The sequence below is a fragment of the Penicillium samsonianum genome, assembly GCF_028829775.1.
Source record: "Penicillium samsonianum strain IBT 33392 chromosome Unknown utg000001l_segment0_segment0, whole genome shotgun sequence".
NCBI lineage: Eukaryota > Fungi > Ascomycota > Eurotiomycetes > Eurotiales > Aspergillaceae > Penicillium > Penicillium samsonianum.
In genome coordinates this window covers 2,016,769-2,034,902 of record NW_026643259.1, presented here as the reverse complement: position 1 = coordinate 2,034,902, position 18,134 = coordinate 2,016,769, and the positions used below count along the sequence as shown (strand labels likewise).

Here is an 18,134-nt window from a genome sequence, read left to right as displayed (position 1 = left end):
GCTTGGTTGTGGTAGATTATTCGTGGCAACTGAACAACCTTAGAATATTTTACCGCCAAATCCAACGCATAAATGGGCAGTAATAGAAGAGTACATCTGTACACTGACGTCAGGGTAAGTGGAGAATGCCAAGAAAGGAAGAAACCTCGGGACCGCAGATCTGAACTCTCAGGGTTCTTTTCTTTTTTGGAGATATTCACACATAGGATAATGGGGAGATGGTGAGTATTATAAATAGTGTGACAATCTTTATGTATAATAATATTAAACATTCAATTGTTCAACACCTTCAATTATATCAACTCTAAGCGCTATAGATCAATTTGTACTGCGATGTACGCCTCGGCCGCCACCATCTGCATTGTAGATCCACTATAAATCCGGTTTCAGCGCGTGGAGTCGCAAGTAAGAAAAAGTCTGCACATGCTTTGTACATACTCCGTCCATGCTCCGTACTTTGTACATATAATACCTGGAGAAGGTCCACAAAACTTTTCCTTCTCACGCCCTTTGCTCCATCCCCCACACGCAAGGATGTCTACCCCAGAGCAACAAGAACCTCAAGCTGTTCACAGCGAGAGTACATCGTTATCTGTCAATGAAACAGACAGTGAAGCTAGCGCACCCGTCGATATATCCGCCGCGCTTGAGAAAAAAGAGAGCGAGCGCGCTGATGGAAAGCGCGAGCTGAAGGAAGGAGATTGCTACGAGATCCTGGGATACTGCTGGCCACGATGGAAGAAATGGACCTATCTGGCCGCGGTCGCGTTCGTTCAGGTTTCTATGAACTTCAATACCTCAGTTTACCCTGCTGCTGTCAAAAGTTTGTCTGAGGCCTTCCACATTAGCGAACAGCACGCTCGCACAGGCCAAATGGCGTACCTGGTTACTTATTCTATTGGTTGTGAGCTCTGGGCCCCTTGGTCCGAGGAATTCGGTCGCTGGCCTATCCTCCAGCTCTCCATGTTCTTGATCAACATTTGGCAACTCCCCGCAGCCCTTGCCCCCAACTGGGGCAGTCTTGTTGTTGCTCGTGCATTGGTTGGTTTCTCCATCGGCAAACTAGCGTTTTGATAATTTGGTAAACTAACATAATATTCAGGGTGGTCTCTCTACTGCTGGTGGTAGTGTCACTCTCGGTCTTATTGCCGATATTTACGAGCCCGAGACGCAACAATTCCCTCTCGCATTCATTGTTTTGTCCTCTTGTCTCGGTACAAGTATTGGTGGTGTGATTGGTGGACCAATTGCGCGATGTAAGCGAACTACTCTTTTCACCCTTGACCGGTTTACGACCCATTGCTAACAAATATGTTTGATATTTAGTCCTCGATTGGCAATGGTTCTTCTGGATTCAACTCATCTTCGGAGGAGTTACCCAGTTAATCATCTTCTTCATGCCCGAGAGTCGTTCAACCATTATCATGGACAAGGAAGCCAAGCGCCGCCGCAAGACCGGAGAAGACCCGAATATCTACGGACCCAACGAGCTCAAGTCCCCCCGTATCTCCCTCAAGGAAGCCGGCAGGATCTGGGCGCGTCCATTCTACATGCTTCTGCGCGAGCCCATCGTCCTATGTCTCTCTCTTCTCTCCGGTTTCTCCGATGCTCTGATCTTCACCTTCCTGGAGAGCTTCGCCATCGTCTACGAGCAAGGATGGGGCTTCGGTACCCTCGGACAAGCCTGGGCAGTTATCCCCATCAACGCCGCCTACTTCATTGCCTACTTCAGCTACTTCCCGTGGTTCATACGTGATCAAAAGCTTCGACTCCGACATGGCGATGCCGCCATCCCACCCGAGCGCCGTCTCAAATGGCTGCTCTTCCTCGCGCCACTCGAACCAATCGGTCTATTCGGTTTCGCCTGGACATCTTTCGGCGACTCGAAAAACGTCCACTGGATCGGATCCATGATTTTCTCCGGCTGTGTCGGTATCGCCAACTTTGCCATTTACCTGTCTTCTGTTGATTACATGGTCGCTTCATATGGTGTCTACTCGGCTTCTGCAACTGGTGGCAATGCTTTCGCGCGTGATCTTCTCGCTGGTATCTCGGCCATGTACGCGACGCCCATGTACACGAATATCGGCAATAAGTGGCATGTGGAGTATGCAACCACTATTCTGGCTTGTCTTTCCTGTCTGGTTGTGACTCCCATCTATGTCTTCTACTGGAAGGGACCGCAGCTTCGCGCGAAGAGTAAGTTCGCCTCTACGCTTGCTGCAGACAGAGAGCAGAACAATGGTCGGCGTGTCAGCAAGATCAGTATCGAGCCTTGAGCTTTGGTCTGGACATGCAGGTGAATTATTAGAAATACGTGAAATCATGCATATACCTTTGTTTTCATGTGTGTTATGTATATATGACTCGTCATGGGTAGATAGGGGATTCTTAATGACCTTGCTATTGACCATCTCATGGCTGCTACATAATCTTGGGGCTGGATTTCGTTCTATATCCCATTGCAAGTTGATTAGATGAGCTAGGCTCAAAACATACAATTTTATTTTCAGTATTCACATTATTTCATGTCCATATTTGGGAGGAAGATAAGTGAAAGACGCAATGACCAAAAAAAGGATCGTTGAGGTTATCTGCAGATCGGGTGGGGCAGCTACACGATGGATGCAGCAAGGATATGCACTATTCTACATCCACGCACTTCCCTCATGAGAATCCCATTTATTGGTATCCCCTTTCTCGCGCATCCAACACACTCCCTAACCACACCACCCACAAAATGATCACAAGCACAATTGAAATAGCCGCACCGCCCGCTAAAGTGCGCGATATTGTATGTACATACCAGCCCTGAGAGCCAAATTCTTGGCGAAACAAGCTGACCAGGTATCGCCCCTAGCTGCTCAACTTCTCAGCATACCCGGAATGGCACACGGAATGGCTCAAGGGGATCGAACTCAAGGACACCACCAAGACCCCGCAAGAACTTTCCTCAGGAGATGAAATCGAAGTCAACATTGAGAACTTCAAGTTTGTCGCCGAAGTCAAGGTGAGAATGACACGCTTCCCCCAACTCGAAGAAAGAAAATTAAGCTGAATTTCCCATAAACGGCAAAGGAGAACTCCGAGAGCTTGTTTTCTTGGCAAGGCCCGCCCGTGTTTACCATTGCTGGTTTGCATAAATTCCATATCGAACCGGCCAATGATGGTGCTTCCACTGTTTTCACCCAGTCCGAGGATCTCAAGGGTCTCCTTGCGTTCATTATGAGTCCTTCTCTGCTTGGAAAGAAAATGCGTGCCCATTTCGATATCTTCCACAAGGATCTTAAGGCCCGCGCTGAATCGGCCTGATTTGGGGGCTGGGTTTGTTGCACACGCACAATTTGGTGTTTTGTGCACGCACTTTTGGTTTTGGCGCCTTACCTCCACTACCTATCTATGTACGATGTACATATTGTAGGCAAGGGATTGTCTCCGGGGTATAGCCGCATAGGTATATCTTGGTCACTGTTCGACTGTCTTTGAGATAAACACTTGGAAGCTTAGTGAGAAAAATATAAAACACGCCTTGTCTTGGCATGTGGATTGCCAAAGTGACAGTATCATGAGCGGTCCCAAATTAAATTCGCTATGGTTTAGTCATGGGCTCGACAGCAATGGTGCGGTAGACACGGTTGGGGACCAGGCCTCAGACGGTGGTGCAGTTGTGGCACGCCTATAGGTCGCAGCGAAGGGAGACAGGTCAGACCTCGCACCTGTGGCACTGAGCTATACCAAGAGAGGTGTGGTAGTGTCGCACTTCCTCCAGCATGCAAGAAAACATATCCCTAACAAAAGGCTGACTGTCCAAGGGCTGAGTGAACGCCCGCTTGGCATAGGTTGTGTTTCACAGGTAGCCATCGTCTTTTGGGTGGTGGTGCTCATTATGATAGTGTCGCGTATGAACGACTTTTTCGGTTATCAAGGCTTTTTGACAGAAGTCATGCTTTGCCCATTGAAACCGCTGAATTCAAATTTATTTCATATAAATTCCACGCTACTGCTATATGGCGAGACCGACCCCGAGAGGTCTGATAGTGCCAATTGATCCGCAAGATTGAAGATAGTATCCCAATGAGATCGAAAGAGATCTTCACTCTGCGGTTTTTCCAACCACAACACAGTTTTGATGTGGACGAGTGTGTCACTAAAGTTGGCCAGTTGTAGAGCAGCAGCTATATCTCGTGCCCTGTTCATAAACCACCGGTGATGAGCCGTGCCAGATGAAGCCACCATCCCGACGGCACAAAACCAGACGTCAAGTGAATCATAGATACGAGGCGTTGACTTCTCGAGGTGCTCCATAAATCGAATGAGAATCGTATTCAGTATGACTGCATGCGAGTAATATGTTGGTCCCTGAGCGATGAACATGTATAGTACGATTCCGTAACGAATGGATTCCGTCATCCGTGAGAGCGGAGGTGTTGTCGTAGCTGGAGCGGAGAGTAGGAGTCGGTGTATGACAAAACAGGTAAGGTCGTGAAGTTGTGTGGCTGGGAAAAGTATATTGCCTGCTCGCTGGAAGATGTTGCGCAGACGATTGAAGACATTCTTGACAGAATCGTCCACTTCAATAGTGCTGAGATGAAATAGCTGGTCGTCAACCGCGGTCGAGTCGAACTGCCATTCCGGGATAGGAGGGATGCCATCTCCAATGCCGAAGTCATCTTGTGTCTCGAATTGAGGGTGACCCATGATGAGCATCGATACCCTGTGGATTATGTGAATATCGGTCCACTGAGTGGCAAAGGGGTTGGCTTACCAGCTGACCATTCTCGCGGTAAGCGGGCTTGTCTGCCTTACTGCGTTGATACCACCTCTCATATCGACCAGCTTTTTCAATCCGCTAACATGCATTTCGCCAACTTTTATATTGCCTTTGCCGAACTAAGAGTGATATATAATCAGGGATTGGTTCCAATTATCAAAGATTAGGAAAGGAGGGTGCTTATGGTAGTATCTTACCTCGATGGTTGCCAAGGTGATGACTGAGTTCATAGTCCCATCTTGAACAGCTAGCGACATATGATCAACCTTGCGTCGCAGTAACGCCACCGAGTCTGCCATGAGAAGTTCGGAGGTCTGAAAGCCTTTCTGAGCCAACAACTCTTCGTCAAGACATGCCGTTTGTAGAGAAACGTGAAATAGTGCAGGATCCCCTAGGGCAAGTGGCCACCAGGATATCAGAAAGGGATTTGAAGTCGCATTCATGTCAAGAGGGTAGTATTGGAAGGCGATTTTGTGGAGGACTAGATGCGTAAGCTAAGCTTTCATCGACAATGCTTCATTGGAAGCCTACATACAGCCGTAGATCAGACGTTGAACGTGTTCCCGGGGAAGTCTAGTCTGTGGATACGAATCAAATGGATCAAGAGACCCGAATCTATAGTTAGTTAAAGTGCCAGATCCATCCAGTGGGTTTTTTGATGCCCCATTCTGCCACCCGGGAGTTGCCGGCCCCGGCGAGGGTTCGTTTGCATAGGCGCACTCGACTTGACGCTTGACGCAGCGGGAACAGCGCGGCGTTCGGAGATCGCAGCTGGACTTTGATTTGGCACATGCCGCACAGGACCGGCGGAGAGATTGGCGCATTTTGAAAGGATATTGGTGGGCATCCAAAGGGGGGAATGTGTTAGCTTTAGGAATAGCTCAAGTTATAACCCCACACCGCTGTCGAGATCACAACGCGAAACAAAGAGTTGGAACGGCACAAACGTATGTCTTGACAGAAGGTTCGACGTTGAACTTCCCGGGCGATTATTCCGTTATATGTGGACCTCAGGTTAATGTCCCGAGTCCAAATCAAAAGAGGACTAGACCCCGCCTTACCCCTGCTTGGCATCGGAGTCTAGTCCTAATTAGGTAACATGTATAATCTGTGGATACCAGGGCAGTATCCATCCATATCATGCCATTACTAGGGAAATCTGCCCTACATAGGTAGGTATTCTCTACTCCGTACCTGTTTTAAAAAAGAGGCAGTCTGGCAACTTGCTCCTGTCATCTACCATCATGGACACCAACATGGCTTTTGAGATCGCTAACATCTCCATCGCCCAGAATGAGCTGCCGCAGATATGGCCTTCCAGCCATCCCCAGTTTCAAAGCCACCTGCTGGCGTCCTTGATGAGATTTTCATTTTGGCAGTACGCAGTGACTTTTCTAATTGCCATATTAGTCTATGATCAAGGTAAATGGATCCCTCAATACCACAGGAATCTGCTGATGCCGTATCTAGTGATGTATATCAAACGAAAAGGCTCTATAGCTGGACCTCCACTCAAAATCCCGCTTATGGGCCCATTTATACAAGCCTTGCACCCAAAGTTCGAAGGGTATCTTGCACAGTGGGCGAGTGGACCACTCAGCTGTGTATCTGTCTTCCACAAGTAAGCACTCACGGCTATCGTCTCATCGGGTTCTATCAAACCCGCCAAACTGTCCAAACTAATGCAATGTACTATAGATTTGTCGTCCTAGCCTCCGACAGAGATATAGCCCACAAAGTGTTCAAGTCGCCTGGATACGCCGAGCCATGTATAGTACCGATCGCAAAAGATATCCTAGGTCACAAAGCATGGGTGTTTCTTCAGGGTAGGGATCATGCCGAGTACCGCAGGGGGTTGACTCCCCTGTTCACCAACAGGGCCATGGCTACATACCTGCCGGTACAAGAGAAAGTACTGGCCGATTATTTTGGCAAATTTGTCGCCGCCAGCAAGGCGAATCAGGGACAGCCAAAGGAATTCATGACCATGTTCCGCGAGATCAACTGTGCACTTTCATGCCGCACATTCTTTGGCGATTATATCTCCCAGGCCGCCGTCAAGAAGATTGCAGACGACTTCTACCTTGCCACAGCTGCCCTCGAGTTAGTCAACGTGCCTTTGTCAATCTACATTCCATTCACCAAGCCCTGGCTCGGGAAGCGGACAGCCGACGCTGTCCACGCCGAGTTTTCAAAATGCGCAGCTGCGTGCAAAGCAAATATGGCCACCGGTGCGACACCAACGTGTATCGTAGACCATTGGGTTCTCCACATGATGGAATCAAAGCGATACCAGGAAAAGGTCGCGGCAGGGGAGACGGGCGCCGAGAGGCCAACTAACATGATCCGCGAGTTCACGAATGAGGAAATCGGAGAGACATTGTTTACTTTCCTCTTTGCTTCTCAGGATGCGTCGAGCAGTGCCACGACTTGGCTATTCCAAATCCTCGCCCAGCGGCCCGACGTGCTCGATAAATTGCGTCAAGAAAATCTGGCCGCTCGCGGTGGTGATAAAAACAAGTCTTTCGATCTTCCCATGCTCGAGTCGCTCACCTACACCAATGCAGTCATCAAGGAGCTTCTGCGTCACCGTCCACCCGTCATTATGGTTCCATATCTTGCGACGAAGAACTTCCCTGTCACGCCTAACTATACCGTCCCGAAGGGTGCCATGATCATCCCATCCTGTTATCCGGCTTTACATGATCCGAACGTTTACCCTAATCCCGATAACTTCGATCCCGAGCGTTGGATCTCCGGGGATGCCGAGTCCAAGACTAAGAATTGGCTAGTATTCGGTGCGGGACCACACGATTGTCTCGCAAGAAAGTATGTGCCACTATCTATGGCTGGTATGATTGGGAAAGCGGCGCTGGAACTTGACTGGGAGCATCATGCCACGGAGAGATCAGAGGAAATTCGAGTTTTTGCTACATTGTTTCCAATGGTTAGTAGCCTTATTACCTATTTTCTGGTATTGTTCCGCTCGTGCCTTGTGCTGACTTTTGATACAGGATGGGTGTCCGTTAGTGTTTACGAAACGTCCATAAAGGTGTTGCTAGCATTTGGGCTTCTGCGTGCTGGAACCCTTTCACAATAGAATTGATATCCATTGTGATAGCAGTTGTAGGACTTCCGACCTGTACGGTCGGATTTATCATGTTGGTATATTTTCTCTCAGTCTATTTGTACAAATTCATATCTCGCATGCTTCCAAAAAGAGCAAAAATTCCACCTGGGCACAATCCTCGACTTACCTCATCATGGTTTCCCTTCCTTCGAAACCATGCGATGGATCTTTTCAACCAGCTCATGAGTCCCATAAGGCTTATGGATGACATCATCCATTCCAGAATCGGTCATTTCTTTTTGTTGTGCGTCTCTGACACTCGCTGTGACTCCCAGAATAGGCACATGGTCTCCACTTTCTTTTTCAATGTCACGAATTGCTTTCGTGGCAGAGTTGCCATCCATAACAGGCATCTGCTGATCCATGAGAATGCAGTCGAATGGGGCATTTTTATTCGCATCCACGGCCTCTTGCCCGTTGCTTGCTTCCGATATGTCAAAACCCAGTGTATTCAACTTGCGCGAGATAATTCGCCTATTGATAACGTTATCCTCAACCAAGAGGATACGCTGGCCGTCGCCGGTCAGTTTCTCGTCATCACGATTCGCCCGTTTGCTCTCCTCATTATCGACCTCGCGGGCTATACTGTCGGTATGAACTGTGCCTGCGTCCTTAGGGCCACCTGGCCGTGCCTCCAAGATGATATCTTCAGGGGGGTTTTCTGACATCTGGGGTTCTTCCGTCGTTTCATTGACACCGCGCATTTTATTTCCCAATGACTGGATATCAACACAGAGTTTATCGATTGCAGAAACCCCGAGGCACTCATCCCCTTTACCATCTTCGTTGGTCGTTTTGCGTACTTTGAAAAAGAACCCAAAGGTACTTCCGTGAGATCTTTTGGAGCTCACGCCAATCTCACCCCCATGTAGGTGGCACAGCTTCCTACACACATTGAGACCAAGGCCAGAGCCACCGTAGATGCTCTCGGTTTTGGGGGTTGCTTGATTGAAACGTTCGAAGAGCCGTTTCTGGGCTTGCTCGGTAACCCCAATACCGGAGTCCTTGACGGCGACCATGACATATGTAACTTCGCCACTCCCCCACTCGGAATTGTTAGTCGCGTCTTTGTGGAGCGCTGCTTCGCCCGAATCGAAGAAGACAATATTTGGCGGGTACGAAGTTGGACGCTCGGTCGAAGCACCCACTGAGACTCGGATGGATCGCTGACCCTCCGACTGGGCGGTGAATTTGATAGCATTCGAGAGTATGTTGACGAGAACCTGGCCCATTCGATCTAGATCTGCCATGACCCAATCAATATTGCATTCGGCATAGGAAACATCGGCCTTGTATTCGAAATGTATTCTGTGCTTTCGGAGCTCGGGTCGGAATATCGCCATCGGAATGGTGAGATGTCGCTGCGGCTGGACCTTTCGTGGCGACAGCGGCAGCATCGACGCATCAAGTTTCGAAAACGTGAGAACGTCATTGACGATTTTCTTTTGATGCCTGATACATAGACTGATTGTCTCGGTTGCTTCGGTGATGTCCATGACTGATATTTCACCCGGCTCCTTGTTATAGATTGCCTCTTGAATATCCTCCGTGCAATGTACTATCGCAGATAGAGGATTGCGAATTTCGTGGCTGATCATATCAATGAATCGCTCCTGTTGCTTCTTTCGTTCCTGTGCCTCTTCCGCAGCCTGCCTCTGTAGGAGCTCTGCCTTTTTCTCTGGGGTGATATCTGCAATTGTACAGATGAACATGGCACCGTCGCCTAGCCCAAAGCATTGTACATCTTTATCATTCAGCCGATCCAATGTCATGACACACCAAATCGAGTCCGGGTCACGCGTGTGGTATTCGAAACGTAGCCGTTGTTTGGAGGATACGGCCTCCCGGTACTCAATAGACACTCGGTCGTAGTCGTCGGGATGGACCGAGCGTAACCAACACTCGGAGAAGTTGACGCTGGGGCATGGGATGAGTTCCCGAAATCGGCGATTCGCGGAGATCAGGTCATATCGATGGCTGAGGATGGCGACGCCGTTCGGTAGGATGTCGGCCAGCTGTTGTGCCGAGACATTTTGATTAAAAGTGAAAGTCATCTATTTCTTTGCGCCGAGTCGCGCTTCTTCCAATATCAACGGAAGAGACGTCAGACGCCGATAGAAAATGTTTGATGACTGCTCAATTATGTGTTACCCGCAAAAGATTCGGGTGGCGCGCATGGCAGGTGAGGCTGAATCGTGATCGTCGATCTTCCCGAGGTCTGTAAATTGCTTTCTTCCAAGTTTGTGATTGTAATGATATGTAAGCTAATATATGTTTATATGAGATCTTAATTGTTAAAAAGAAAAGGAGGGTATGACGATATATAATCTCGCACGTCATTGTGGGTTCTGCTTCGGTCTACAACATACTTTGAATGATGGGGAAGTATTATCTAAAACGTTGTGATTGGCAAAAGAGACCAAAAGTCATCCATGGATGTCCACTGAGAGGGGACACTGAATGCTTGGCACTGGTCCTGCATCCTGACGTCATTTAAACTTCAATAGCCGAGCCCTAGAGGTGCCTCGGATATCTAAATACTTTCTTTTTGTGTGAGTTGGGCGTGTGAGTTGGGCGTGTGAGTTCGGCTTAATGCATAATGGCTTGTGATTTGGAATGTCGGTAAGTATACGTAGTCCGTATCTAGCTTGACTGCGAGACTCATAATTGCTAGGAACGAGAGAGTAAGTTGAAGGGTTGTTACGAAGCTGGATCTTTGGCGTTATGCAAAATCACTGGATACAATGTAATACTACAACCGAGTGCCCGCGAATTGTGTATAAAAAAAGGTGAAATGTGCGTATTTATCAAGCACCTCGCAGTGCAGTAAGAGCTACATGTCAAGCGCCAGGACCGCGAATTTTATAGCGTAGTATTATTGTGCCATGAATGCTTTCCAAGTTGAGATATAGTAGAGAAGGCCAGGTGGGAAAGAAACCATGTGTTGAATTGGGCTCTTGGCTGGGGAGAGAGAGGAAGGAAGATCAACTACATGTAGTGGGAGCAAAGGTCCTATCCGGCTTAAGCAGTAAGGCTGCCTCAACAGATATAGTCCTCGAGTAGCAGATAATCATTACTACTATCAATCATCAATGGTTGGCCATGCGGGTCATGCTAGTCATGTTAGTCAAAGCTTTTGCTTGACTGGCGATCAGCTTGGCAATGCAGGAGAGAATGTTCTTATTGCTCACGTTGGGCTTGGCAAACGTGATCCGAGGGTTGGAGGGGTAGTTATTATTTTGTAGGTACATACCGTGGTTTACCAATGATCTATAAATCTGAAAGTTCAGTAAATAGAATCCTTTTATCAACAGCCACGTTAGGATGAGTAGGGACCACGCTCCTAATAATAAAAGGAGCGTACTCCGTACGCATACGGAGGAAGGAATGCGCAAACTGCTAAAAGGAAAATCAGGGTGATTGTGAAATTTTCGATTCTGAAATTTTCGACGGAGAATATAGGTCCCCCACTCAGGGAGAACCAGAGGTCTAGAAGACGGCCTGTGGGTGATGAACGTGGGATGAGCTGTCACGGCGGGAGAGTAAAAATCAGCGTGGCGAATCTCAAAATTTGACCATATACGAAAAATTGTAGAAATAGAATATCATTACTATAAAATTAAAATAAAGTCCTAGCTGAATTTTATCCGAGCCCATATATATAGCTTTAGAAAACACCAGCCTTGGAAGTAGCCCTAAAAACGCCAAGTTCACCAAGCCCTACCGGGATCCCGTGGGTCTTAGCGCTCGGCCCGATAACATTTTAAGTTTTTTTATAAAAAAGATTGAAGACTTTAAGCTGATAGCAATTTTCAAGACGCCATTGATGCGTTGTCTCTACAAATTGTATGCAATAGGGCCACGGAGCATATGCATTGCGTTATCAGTGCCACATGTCAATCATAAAAATCCTATACTATCTCGTATGTGCGAGTGATAGGGCCAATAAATTCTCCTCTCCACTCCTCGTGGGTTCATCGTGGGTCTTCTCATCTCAAAGAGGTAACCCGAGAGAACATGCTCCATTCTAAGATCTTGCTCGAAATGGTAATCCGAAAGGCCTCACTCCACTTTTTAAACTGGATCGATTGAAGATTTTGATTTTTAGTTTGATAGTAATTAGTATATTAGTATGAAAGTAGGTGCCAGTGCTACTCTGGCCATCCGTTTTAATCTTCATTCTATTTTCACAATCATAATGGGCATTGTGGACTATTTCAGTCGACCGCGTGGCCATCAGGCACATGGTGGTGATGAAACACCCACCATGGAGGTCCCAAAAGTCATCGAACCTAATATAATCTCTAGTCCGGACTTTTCGGGCGCTGTCACACCTGCGCATATGCTTCCTTCCCCGGCTGGTAGCGAGGATCCTCTTATTTTCGAGAAGATCCCGCATCAGTTCGGCCGCCTGGGTTCTTGGAAAGGGTCTCTGATTTTGCTTGTCACCTCCGGTTCTCAGTTTCTAGACAATGTCTTCATGACAAGCGCCAACATCGCCTTGTCGTCAATTCAACAAGATTTCGACGTGTCTAGTACCGATTTGCAATGGATGATTTCTGCATACACTTTGTCGTTTGGTGGCTTCCTTTTGTTAGCTGGCGCTTTATCTGATCGGTATGACACTTCCTTGCATTGTCTCTAGACTTGATGTCTCTAGACTTGACATAATGCTAACCTGCACAGCTATGGACGAAAGAAGATCCTTTGTCTAGGTCTTGCCTGGCTTTCTGTTTGGACCCTAGCCATTGGATTTGGGCAGTCGTTTATTCAACTCACAGTGTTCCGTGGCATTCAAGGAATTGGAGCTGCGATGACAGTGCCATCTGCTATTGGAATCATCAGCTCCTACTTCAGTGGCGTTGATCGCACCCGTGCACTGTCAATATATGGAGCCTCTGGAACCCTGGGATTCTGTACCGGTCTCATCTTCGGCGGTTTCTTGACCTCTTCGTTGGGCTGGAGATACATCTTCTATCTGATTGTCATCATCACCGGGTCCTTGGGAATCCTGGGCTTTATCGTCCTCCCAAGCGATGTTCCTTCCGAAAAGAAGCACGAAAGAATGGACTATATTGGCGCAGTGATGTCGACAGCCGGCCTGATCCTGCTCCAATTTGTCCTGTCCAGTGGTGGAACCTACGGCTGGGACCAGCCGTTCATTATTGTCCTGCTGATCTTGGCGGTTGGTCTTCTCGTTGGATTCGCAATCCTTGAGAAATACGTCAGCAACCCTATCATGCCGCTTTCTTTGTGGAAGATTCGCAATTTCGCCGGTCTCTGGGTCATTGGTTTCAGTAAGTTGCCTGTTTCCCGAACTTGTGCTCTGGCAATGCTAATTATAGATAGCTGGCTATGGCACCTACCAAAACGTTATTTACTATATCGTCCTTATGGCACAGGAAGTGGACAAGCTTTCTGCTGGCGATACAGCACTTCGCTTTTTGCCTATGGGAGCGATCGGCTTCATTGTCTCTCTTGGAACAGGAAAACTTCTCGAATACATGAATGGAAAGCACCTCCTCATTGCCGGACTGGTTCTGGCTGTGGTAGCTCCCATCTCGAGTGCTTTAACTTCCAATCCTGAAGCAGGCTTGTATGTATCGCCATTTCCTTTTGGATAAAAATATACTAACTCTCACAGTTGGCTCAATGTTCTCCCCACATCCCTTATCAGTATCTCATCGGTGTCTTTTATCTTCGTCACGACGAGCACTGTGGTACTCACAAGTGTACCGGTCGAAGTCAAGAGTCTTGCTGGCGGAATGGTGAGTTTTCCTTTTCCTGTATTTCAACTTTTATATGCTAACATCCTAAACTAGCTGAACACAGCATTCCAAATTGGCTCTGGTGTTGCATTGGCTATCTCAGCGGCTGTTACCGATGCTGTCGACATCCAGCAAGGACACAGTCTCGCAGAGCAGTACGCTACCGGTCTCTGGTGTTCTGTCGGTCTAGCTGGGCTAGGGCTGATAATCGGTCTGTTTGCGGTTCGGCACAAAGGTATCGGACCTAAAGATAGACTGGGTGCCGGCCCAGTTGCTATCTAACTCCGTATTACGACTTGGTTTCTGGGTTTCTCTTATAGATAGAAGATAGATAGACTTGTTTTTTTGTTTTCTCTTTGATGTTCGTCTTTAATCATGATGGATTTAGCGTTTAATTATCATGGCGGGGAAATGAGGTGGATATATCTATAGATTGCGTTTATTCACAATATCCAAAGACTCACACTAGGATGTGCCTAGGTAGTTCTCGGCATCGCTTACTCCCCGGAGTTGGGTCGGAGGTTGGAAAGTAACCCACAGTGAACTCTGAGGATTTTGTCTCACAATTCAAAAGTTGAAGTTATATATTTGCCCCACTAACGATGCCCATTTTAGGTCAAAATCCCGTTTTAATTTTCGAAAAATAATAAGAACCGACGCGCAATCAAAACCGGAGTATAGGACTGCGCTGGGGCTATGGGCCGTTGCAATACCTCGTGCCCACATTGCTGGACTCGAGCAGGTGCAGGTTACCCGCATATTCCTATCACGGAAAACGATCGCCTTCTCATTATCAATGGTAAGAATAGAGCTCTGATCACTGAGCTCAAGTCGTCCAAATTGTACCGCCTGCACCGAGACAAATTGCAAGCAATATTTCTCCAAGGCCTACGTGCATTGGGAGGGACCCCACAGTTTCAAGGGTCCACCACCGAGCCACCTGGGGTGGACCCACCGAAAAGTGAAAGCAACAATATCTAGAATTGGCCGAGGATTCGACACGATTTATCTATCGCGCTGAAATGAGCTGCTGCATGTTTGGCTATGCAGTTACGATCAGGGGCGCTAGGAACATTCTTTCCGCTCTTTCCATCGATCATTTGGATAAGCGGGTAGATGATGCCCTGAGTGACTTGTGCGCGGGTCTTCATGGGCGTCACAAGATTGAATGCTGGGCCCCATTTCCCAACTTGATTAGTACATATAGAAAGGCCGGCTCGGCTTCCCGGGATTCAGATATCGAGAACAACAACGTGGCTGAATTCCACAAGGAGCAGGCCTGGAATATGGTATATAGCACCAGGCGTAATATCCACCAATTGGTTGCTAGTGAGGAATTCGTTTACTCACAATGGAAGGATGAAGATGTGCCATGGTCGAGCAAAGCGACTAAGCCCAAGGAGTTTGTTTATCCTGATGGATATCTTGTCAATTAACCTTGCCTCAAAATTTAAAGTGCTAGTTATCTTATGTAATATTTATATATAACTAGACCTCCCGAGGTCAGCATAATACCTTTGTTACTTTCTAGGGTTAAACCTTGTTAAAACTGGATTATTGTAAGATGGTTGGGTCAAATTGTCCATAGATCTTGGCTTCCAAAATCATTTCAAATCTCCTTGCTCCCCAAAGGAGTTGTGGCAAAATGTGTAGTTTCGATTTGTAAAAATGAATGAGAGGGTAAGGTGCCACAGAGAGGAATTGTAACCCAATTTTACAGTATCATTCCATATGGAATTCCTGATCCCTTGGCATTCGGGATCAGGTTTCGGGCTCATATGCTCCCGAGGTCTATTCCAAGGTTTCATAGGACAGAAGCTTCCAAGCTTAGAATTTGAGTCCCTTAGGGTCGGCCCGGGTGAGTTACCATCCGAGTATTCTTGTAAAGGTTAATCTGTCCCTAATATCTTATTTCTTTAACTACTTGAAGTGGACTCACAATAGGTGCTCCATGCGTGATCCGCAGCGGCCTTGCTTTTCACTTTTATTACAGCTCCAAGATTAACTTGCGAATAAACGGCCATGTACTCCGTACGCTGTAGCGCATCAAACATTCAGCGCGTTGAGTTGGAGATGCCTAGACCCTCATTTGGGAGGTTTCCCCTTGCGTCGGCTCTTGGGTTCCATTTATGCCAGCCAGACGTCGAGGTTTCTTCAACAATTTTACCAAGCCGTTTACCAAGTTCTCATTTCCCTCTCCTGTTACTCTCCCTTTCTGTGCATTCTTGAGCCCTGTCACAAGGCCCTTTCCTGTTCTGCCTTTCACTTTCTTCCAAGTATTGTCGGCCTGGCCACTGGAAGCCCTTCGCTCTAGAGCGGGCCGAGACGAATGAGTCCAATAGCCTTGCATGTTTACTTCTGGATCATGTGGTTCAAACATCCTACTTGGGTTCGGTGGCAATGAGAAGATAATGCACAACAGAATGGAATGCCTAGAGGGTGATACTAACGAGCCGAAATAACCGGGCCTCGACTGTCCTCGGTTTCTTTAAATCTCCGGGATTTCACCAACTTGACAGCTGCTAAAAAGTCTGCCTTGTACCGAAAACTTAGACGATCCGTTCATCAGCGTCGATCCCAATCCCGCCGATCCATTATAATTATATTACCCACTGATCCTCACCCAGCCCTACACATGCCACGCTTCCTCGGCCTTCGGGGCAATAGCCTCAATATCGCAACCATTCTTGGGGTGCTCATGCCTGGAATCCTCACAATAGGCTACAACGCATCACTACTCGGGGGTGTCTTGACGCTGAAAAACTTCGAAGAACAATTCCCCGAAATCAACATTGTCGCTGCCGAGAATAAACCACATGCATCAAAAATACAAGGCCTTGTTGTGGCCTCTTACACCATAGGAGGGCTCTTCGGGACTCTCTCCTGTATATGGCTAGGTGACAGATTTGGCCGCCGACGCACAATAATGACAGGATCAGTCGTCCAAGTCCTTGGAGCTGTTTTGATGGCTAGTGCAGGCTCTCTCGTTCAACTCATCACATCTCGGGTCATTCTCGGCGTAGGCACTGGTGTTCTACTGGCCACAATCCCTCTTTGGCAATCTGAGATATCGCCTGCCAACAAGCGTGGTGCTCACGTCGGCATGAAGGGAATATTTAGCGGTTTTGGGTGTGCCCTTGCCCTTTTCCTCGACTTTGGAATGTCATTCACCAAAGGCAGCGTCGCCTGGAGATTTCCTTTCGCTTTTGTGGTGCTGCTTTCCATCGCGGTTTTGGTGTTCATCTACCTGTTACCAGAATCCCCCCGGTGGCTTATCCGACAAGGCCGACTCTCTGAGGCTAGTGAAGTTCTGGCAGCTCTCGAGGATACTTGTGTCGATGATCAAGCCGTGCAAACAAAGATCAAGGATGTCCAAGCATCACTGGACTTGTTTGAGGAAAAGTCGCTTAGACAAATATTCCACATGGGCCCCCAAAGAACTTTCCATCGAGCTATGATTGCTGCTTTGGCAATGTTGTTTTTGCAACTTACTGGCTCTACGGTCATCACCTTTTACAGTACGCATTCCGAATCATCTATCCCCTATTTATACAGTGTATTGACTCATTTTGCGCCCTTTAGCAACCGCAATCTTCGAAAACAACCTTTCGCTCGGCAATTCAACATCCACAGTCCTGGCAGCAGTCTACCAGCTAGTCGGTCCCCTTGGCGGAGCCTTCTGTGTTTTCAAAATCGACGGACTTGGTCGCCGTGTATTGCTTTTAGGCAGTGCAATCGGCAATTTCGTCTGTCTGGCTTTAGTAGCTGGCCTCGGAACCCAAGCCGACAACCCACTTGCAATGCGCGGTGCTGTTTTCTTCATTTTCCTGTTTCATTTCAGCTACATCATCGGCTTTGGCGCTATACCTTATCTCTACGCCGCGGAGATTGCGCCTTTGCATCTACGCACGACTATCAACAGCTTTAGCATCAGCATATCCTGGGCGGTCAGCATCATACTCACTGCTGTCACACCCATTGCATTCAACAGCATGGGACAGACATACTTTGTCATTTTCGCGAGCTGCAATGCAATGATGATACCTGTTATCTATTACCTATTTCCCGAGACTGCCGGGCGCAGTCTTGAGGAAATGGATAAGATCTTCACTCTTTCGCGGGGTGCCTTGGATCCTGTCAAAATTGCTCGGCTTCTTCAGCACGGACAATCAATTGACCTGTCGGAGAAGGAACTTGATCCGAACTTCAAATGCCCGGAGCTTCAGCTTCGCGAGGTATATTCGCCTTGATCCTCCTCCTAAATTTGTGGGGTTATACAAGTACAATGAATAACTAGTATGAACAATAAATATATGACATTGATATTTACACTTCGCTCTAATTCATTGCCGAGGAATTGGGGTTGCTTCGCTAACGATACACCCAAAATTGGCAACTCGTAAATCCACCACTCCTATCCAACCTATCCATCACCATACAACTTCAAACCTCTCAGCTACCAAAC

The 18,134-nt window shown here is 47.6% G+C and overlaps 9 protein-coding genes across 9 annotated transcripts; 6 read left to right on the top strand and 3 right to left on the bottom strand.

The window, feature by feature from the left end:
• Nucleotides 1-534: 534 nt before the first annotated feature.
• Nucleotides 535-2,279, top strand: N7471_000792 (uncharacterized protein; the record flags this gene model as incomplete). The annotated part of the gene is made up of 3 exons (XM_057273513.1): nucleotides 535-1,041; nucleotides 1,103-1,256; nucleotides 1,327-2,279. The coding sequence occupies 3 exons, from the start codon at nucleotides 535-537 to the stop codon at nucleotides 2,277-2,279; spliced, it is 1,614 nt and encodes a 537-aa protein (XP_057141692.1).
• Nucleotides 2,280-2,566: 287 nt separating this feature from the next.
• On the top strand, nucleotides 2,567-3,740 carry N7471_000791 (SRPBCC domain-containing protein). The gene is made up of 3 exons (XM_057273512.1): nucleotides 2,567-2,794; nucleotides 2,861-3,010; nucleotides 3,079-3,740. Exons 1-3 carry the CDS (start codon nucleotides 2,639-2,641, stop codon nucleotides 3,310-3,312), a joined length of 540 nt encoding a protein of 179 aa, XP_057141691.1. The 5' UTR covers nucleotides 2,567-2,638; the 3' UTR covers nucleotides 3,313-3,740.
• A 241-nt stretch (nucleotides 3,741-3,981) lies between these two features.
• N7471_000790 (Zn(II)2Cys6 transcription factor) lies at nucleotides 3,982-5,595 on the bottom strand (the record flags this gene model as incomplete). Its single annotated transcript, XM_057273511.1, has 4 exons — nucleotides 3,982-4,714; nucleotides 4,766-4,890; nucleotides 4,969-5,252; nucleotides 5,307-5,595. 4 exons carry the CDS (start codon nucleotides 5,593-5,595, stop codon nucleotides 3,982-3,984), a joined length of 1,431 nt encoding a protein of 476 aa, XP_057141690.1.
• A 420-nt stretch (nucleotides 5,596-6,015) lies between these two features.
• Nucleotides 6,016-7,821, top strand: N7471_000789 (uncharacterized protein; the record flags this gene model as incomplete). Its single annotated transcript, XM_057273510.1, has 4 exons — nucleotides 6,016-6,193; nucleotides 6,242-6,392; nucleotides 6,470-7,718; nucleotides 7,786-7,821. 4 exons carry the CDS (start codon nucleotides 6,016-6,018, stop codon nucleotides 7,819-7,821), a joined length of 1,614 nt encoding a protein of 537 aa, XP_057141689.1.
• Nucleotides 7,822-8,032: 211 nt separating this feature from the next.
• On the bottom strand, nucleotides 8,033-9,955 carry N7471_000788 (PAS domain-containing hybrid sensor histidine kinase/response regulator; the record flags this gene model as incomplete). Its single annotated transcript, XM_057273509.1, has 1 exon — nucleotides 8,033-9,955. The coding sequence occupies one exon, from the start codon at nucleotides 9,953-9,955 to the stop codon at nucleotides 8,033-8,035; it is 1,923 nt and encodes a 640-aa protein (XP_057141688.1).
• Nucleotides 9,956-12,099: 2,144 nt separating this feature from the next.
• N7471_000787 (MFS transporter) lies at nucleotides 12,100-13,951 on the top strand (the record flags this gene model as incomplete). The annotated part of the gene is made up of 5 exons (XM_057273508.1): nucleotides 12,100-12,518; nucleotides 12,588-13,198; nucleotides 13,251-13,497; nucleotides 13,546-13,669; nucleotides 13,724-13,951. The coding sequence occupies 5 exons, from the start codon at nucleotides 12,100-12,102 to the stop codon at nucleotides 13,949-13,951; spliced, it is 1,629 nt and encodes a 542-aa protein (XP_057141687.1).
• A 740-nt stretch (nucleotides 13,952-14,691) lies between these two features.
• On the top strand, nucleotides 14,692-15,105 carry N7471_000786 (uncharacterized protein; the record flags this gene model as incomplete). Its single annotated transcript, XM_057273507.1, has 1 exon — nucleotides 14,692-15,105. The coding sequence occupies one exon, from the start codon at nucleotides 14,692-14,694 to the stop codon at nucleotides 15,103-15,105; it is 414 nt and encodes a 137-aa protein (XP_057141686.1).
• Nucleotides 15,106-15,746: 641 nt separating this feature from the next.
• On the bottom strand, nucleotides 15,747-16,019 carry N7471_000785 (uncharacterized protein; the record flags this gene model as incomplete). The annotated part of the gene is made up of 1 exon (XM_057273506.1): nucleotides 15,747-16,019. One exon carries the CDS (start codon nucleotides 16,017-16,019, stop codon nucleotides 15,747-15,749), a length of 273 nt encoding a protein of 90 aa, XP_057141685.1.
• Nucleotides 16,020-16,304: 285 nt separating this feature from the next.
• On the top strand, nucleotides 16,305-17,919 carry N7471_000784 (sugar porter family MFS transporter; the record flags this gene model as incomplete). The annotated part of the gene is made up of 2 exons (XM_057273505.1): nucleotides 16,305-17,187; nucleotides 17,252-17,919. 2 exons carry the CDS (start codon nucleotides 16,305-16,307, stop codon nucleotides 17,917-17,919), a joined length of 1,551 nt encoding a protein of 516 aa, XP_057141684.1.
• Nucleotides 17,920-18,134: the final 215 nt, after the last annotated feature.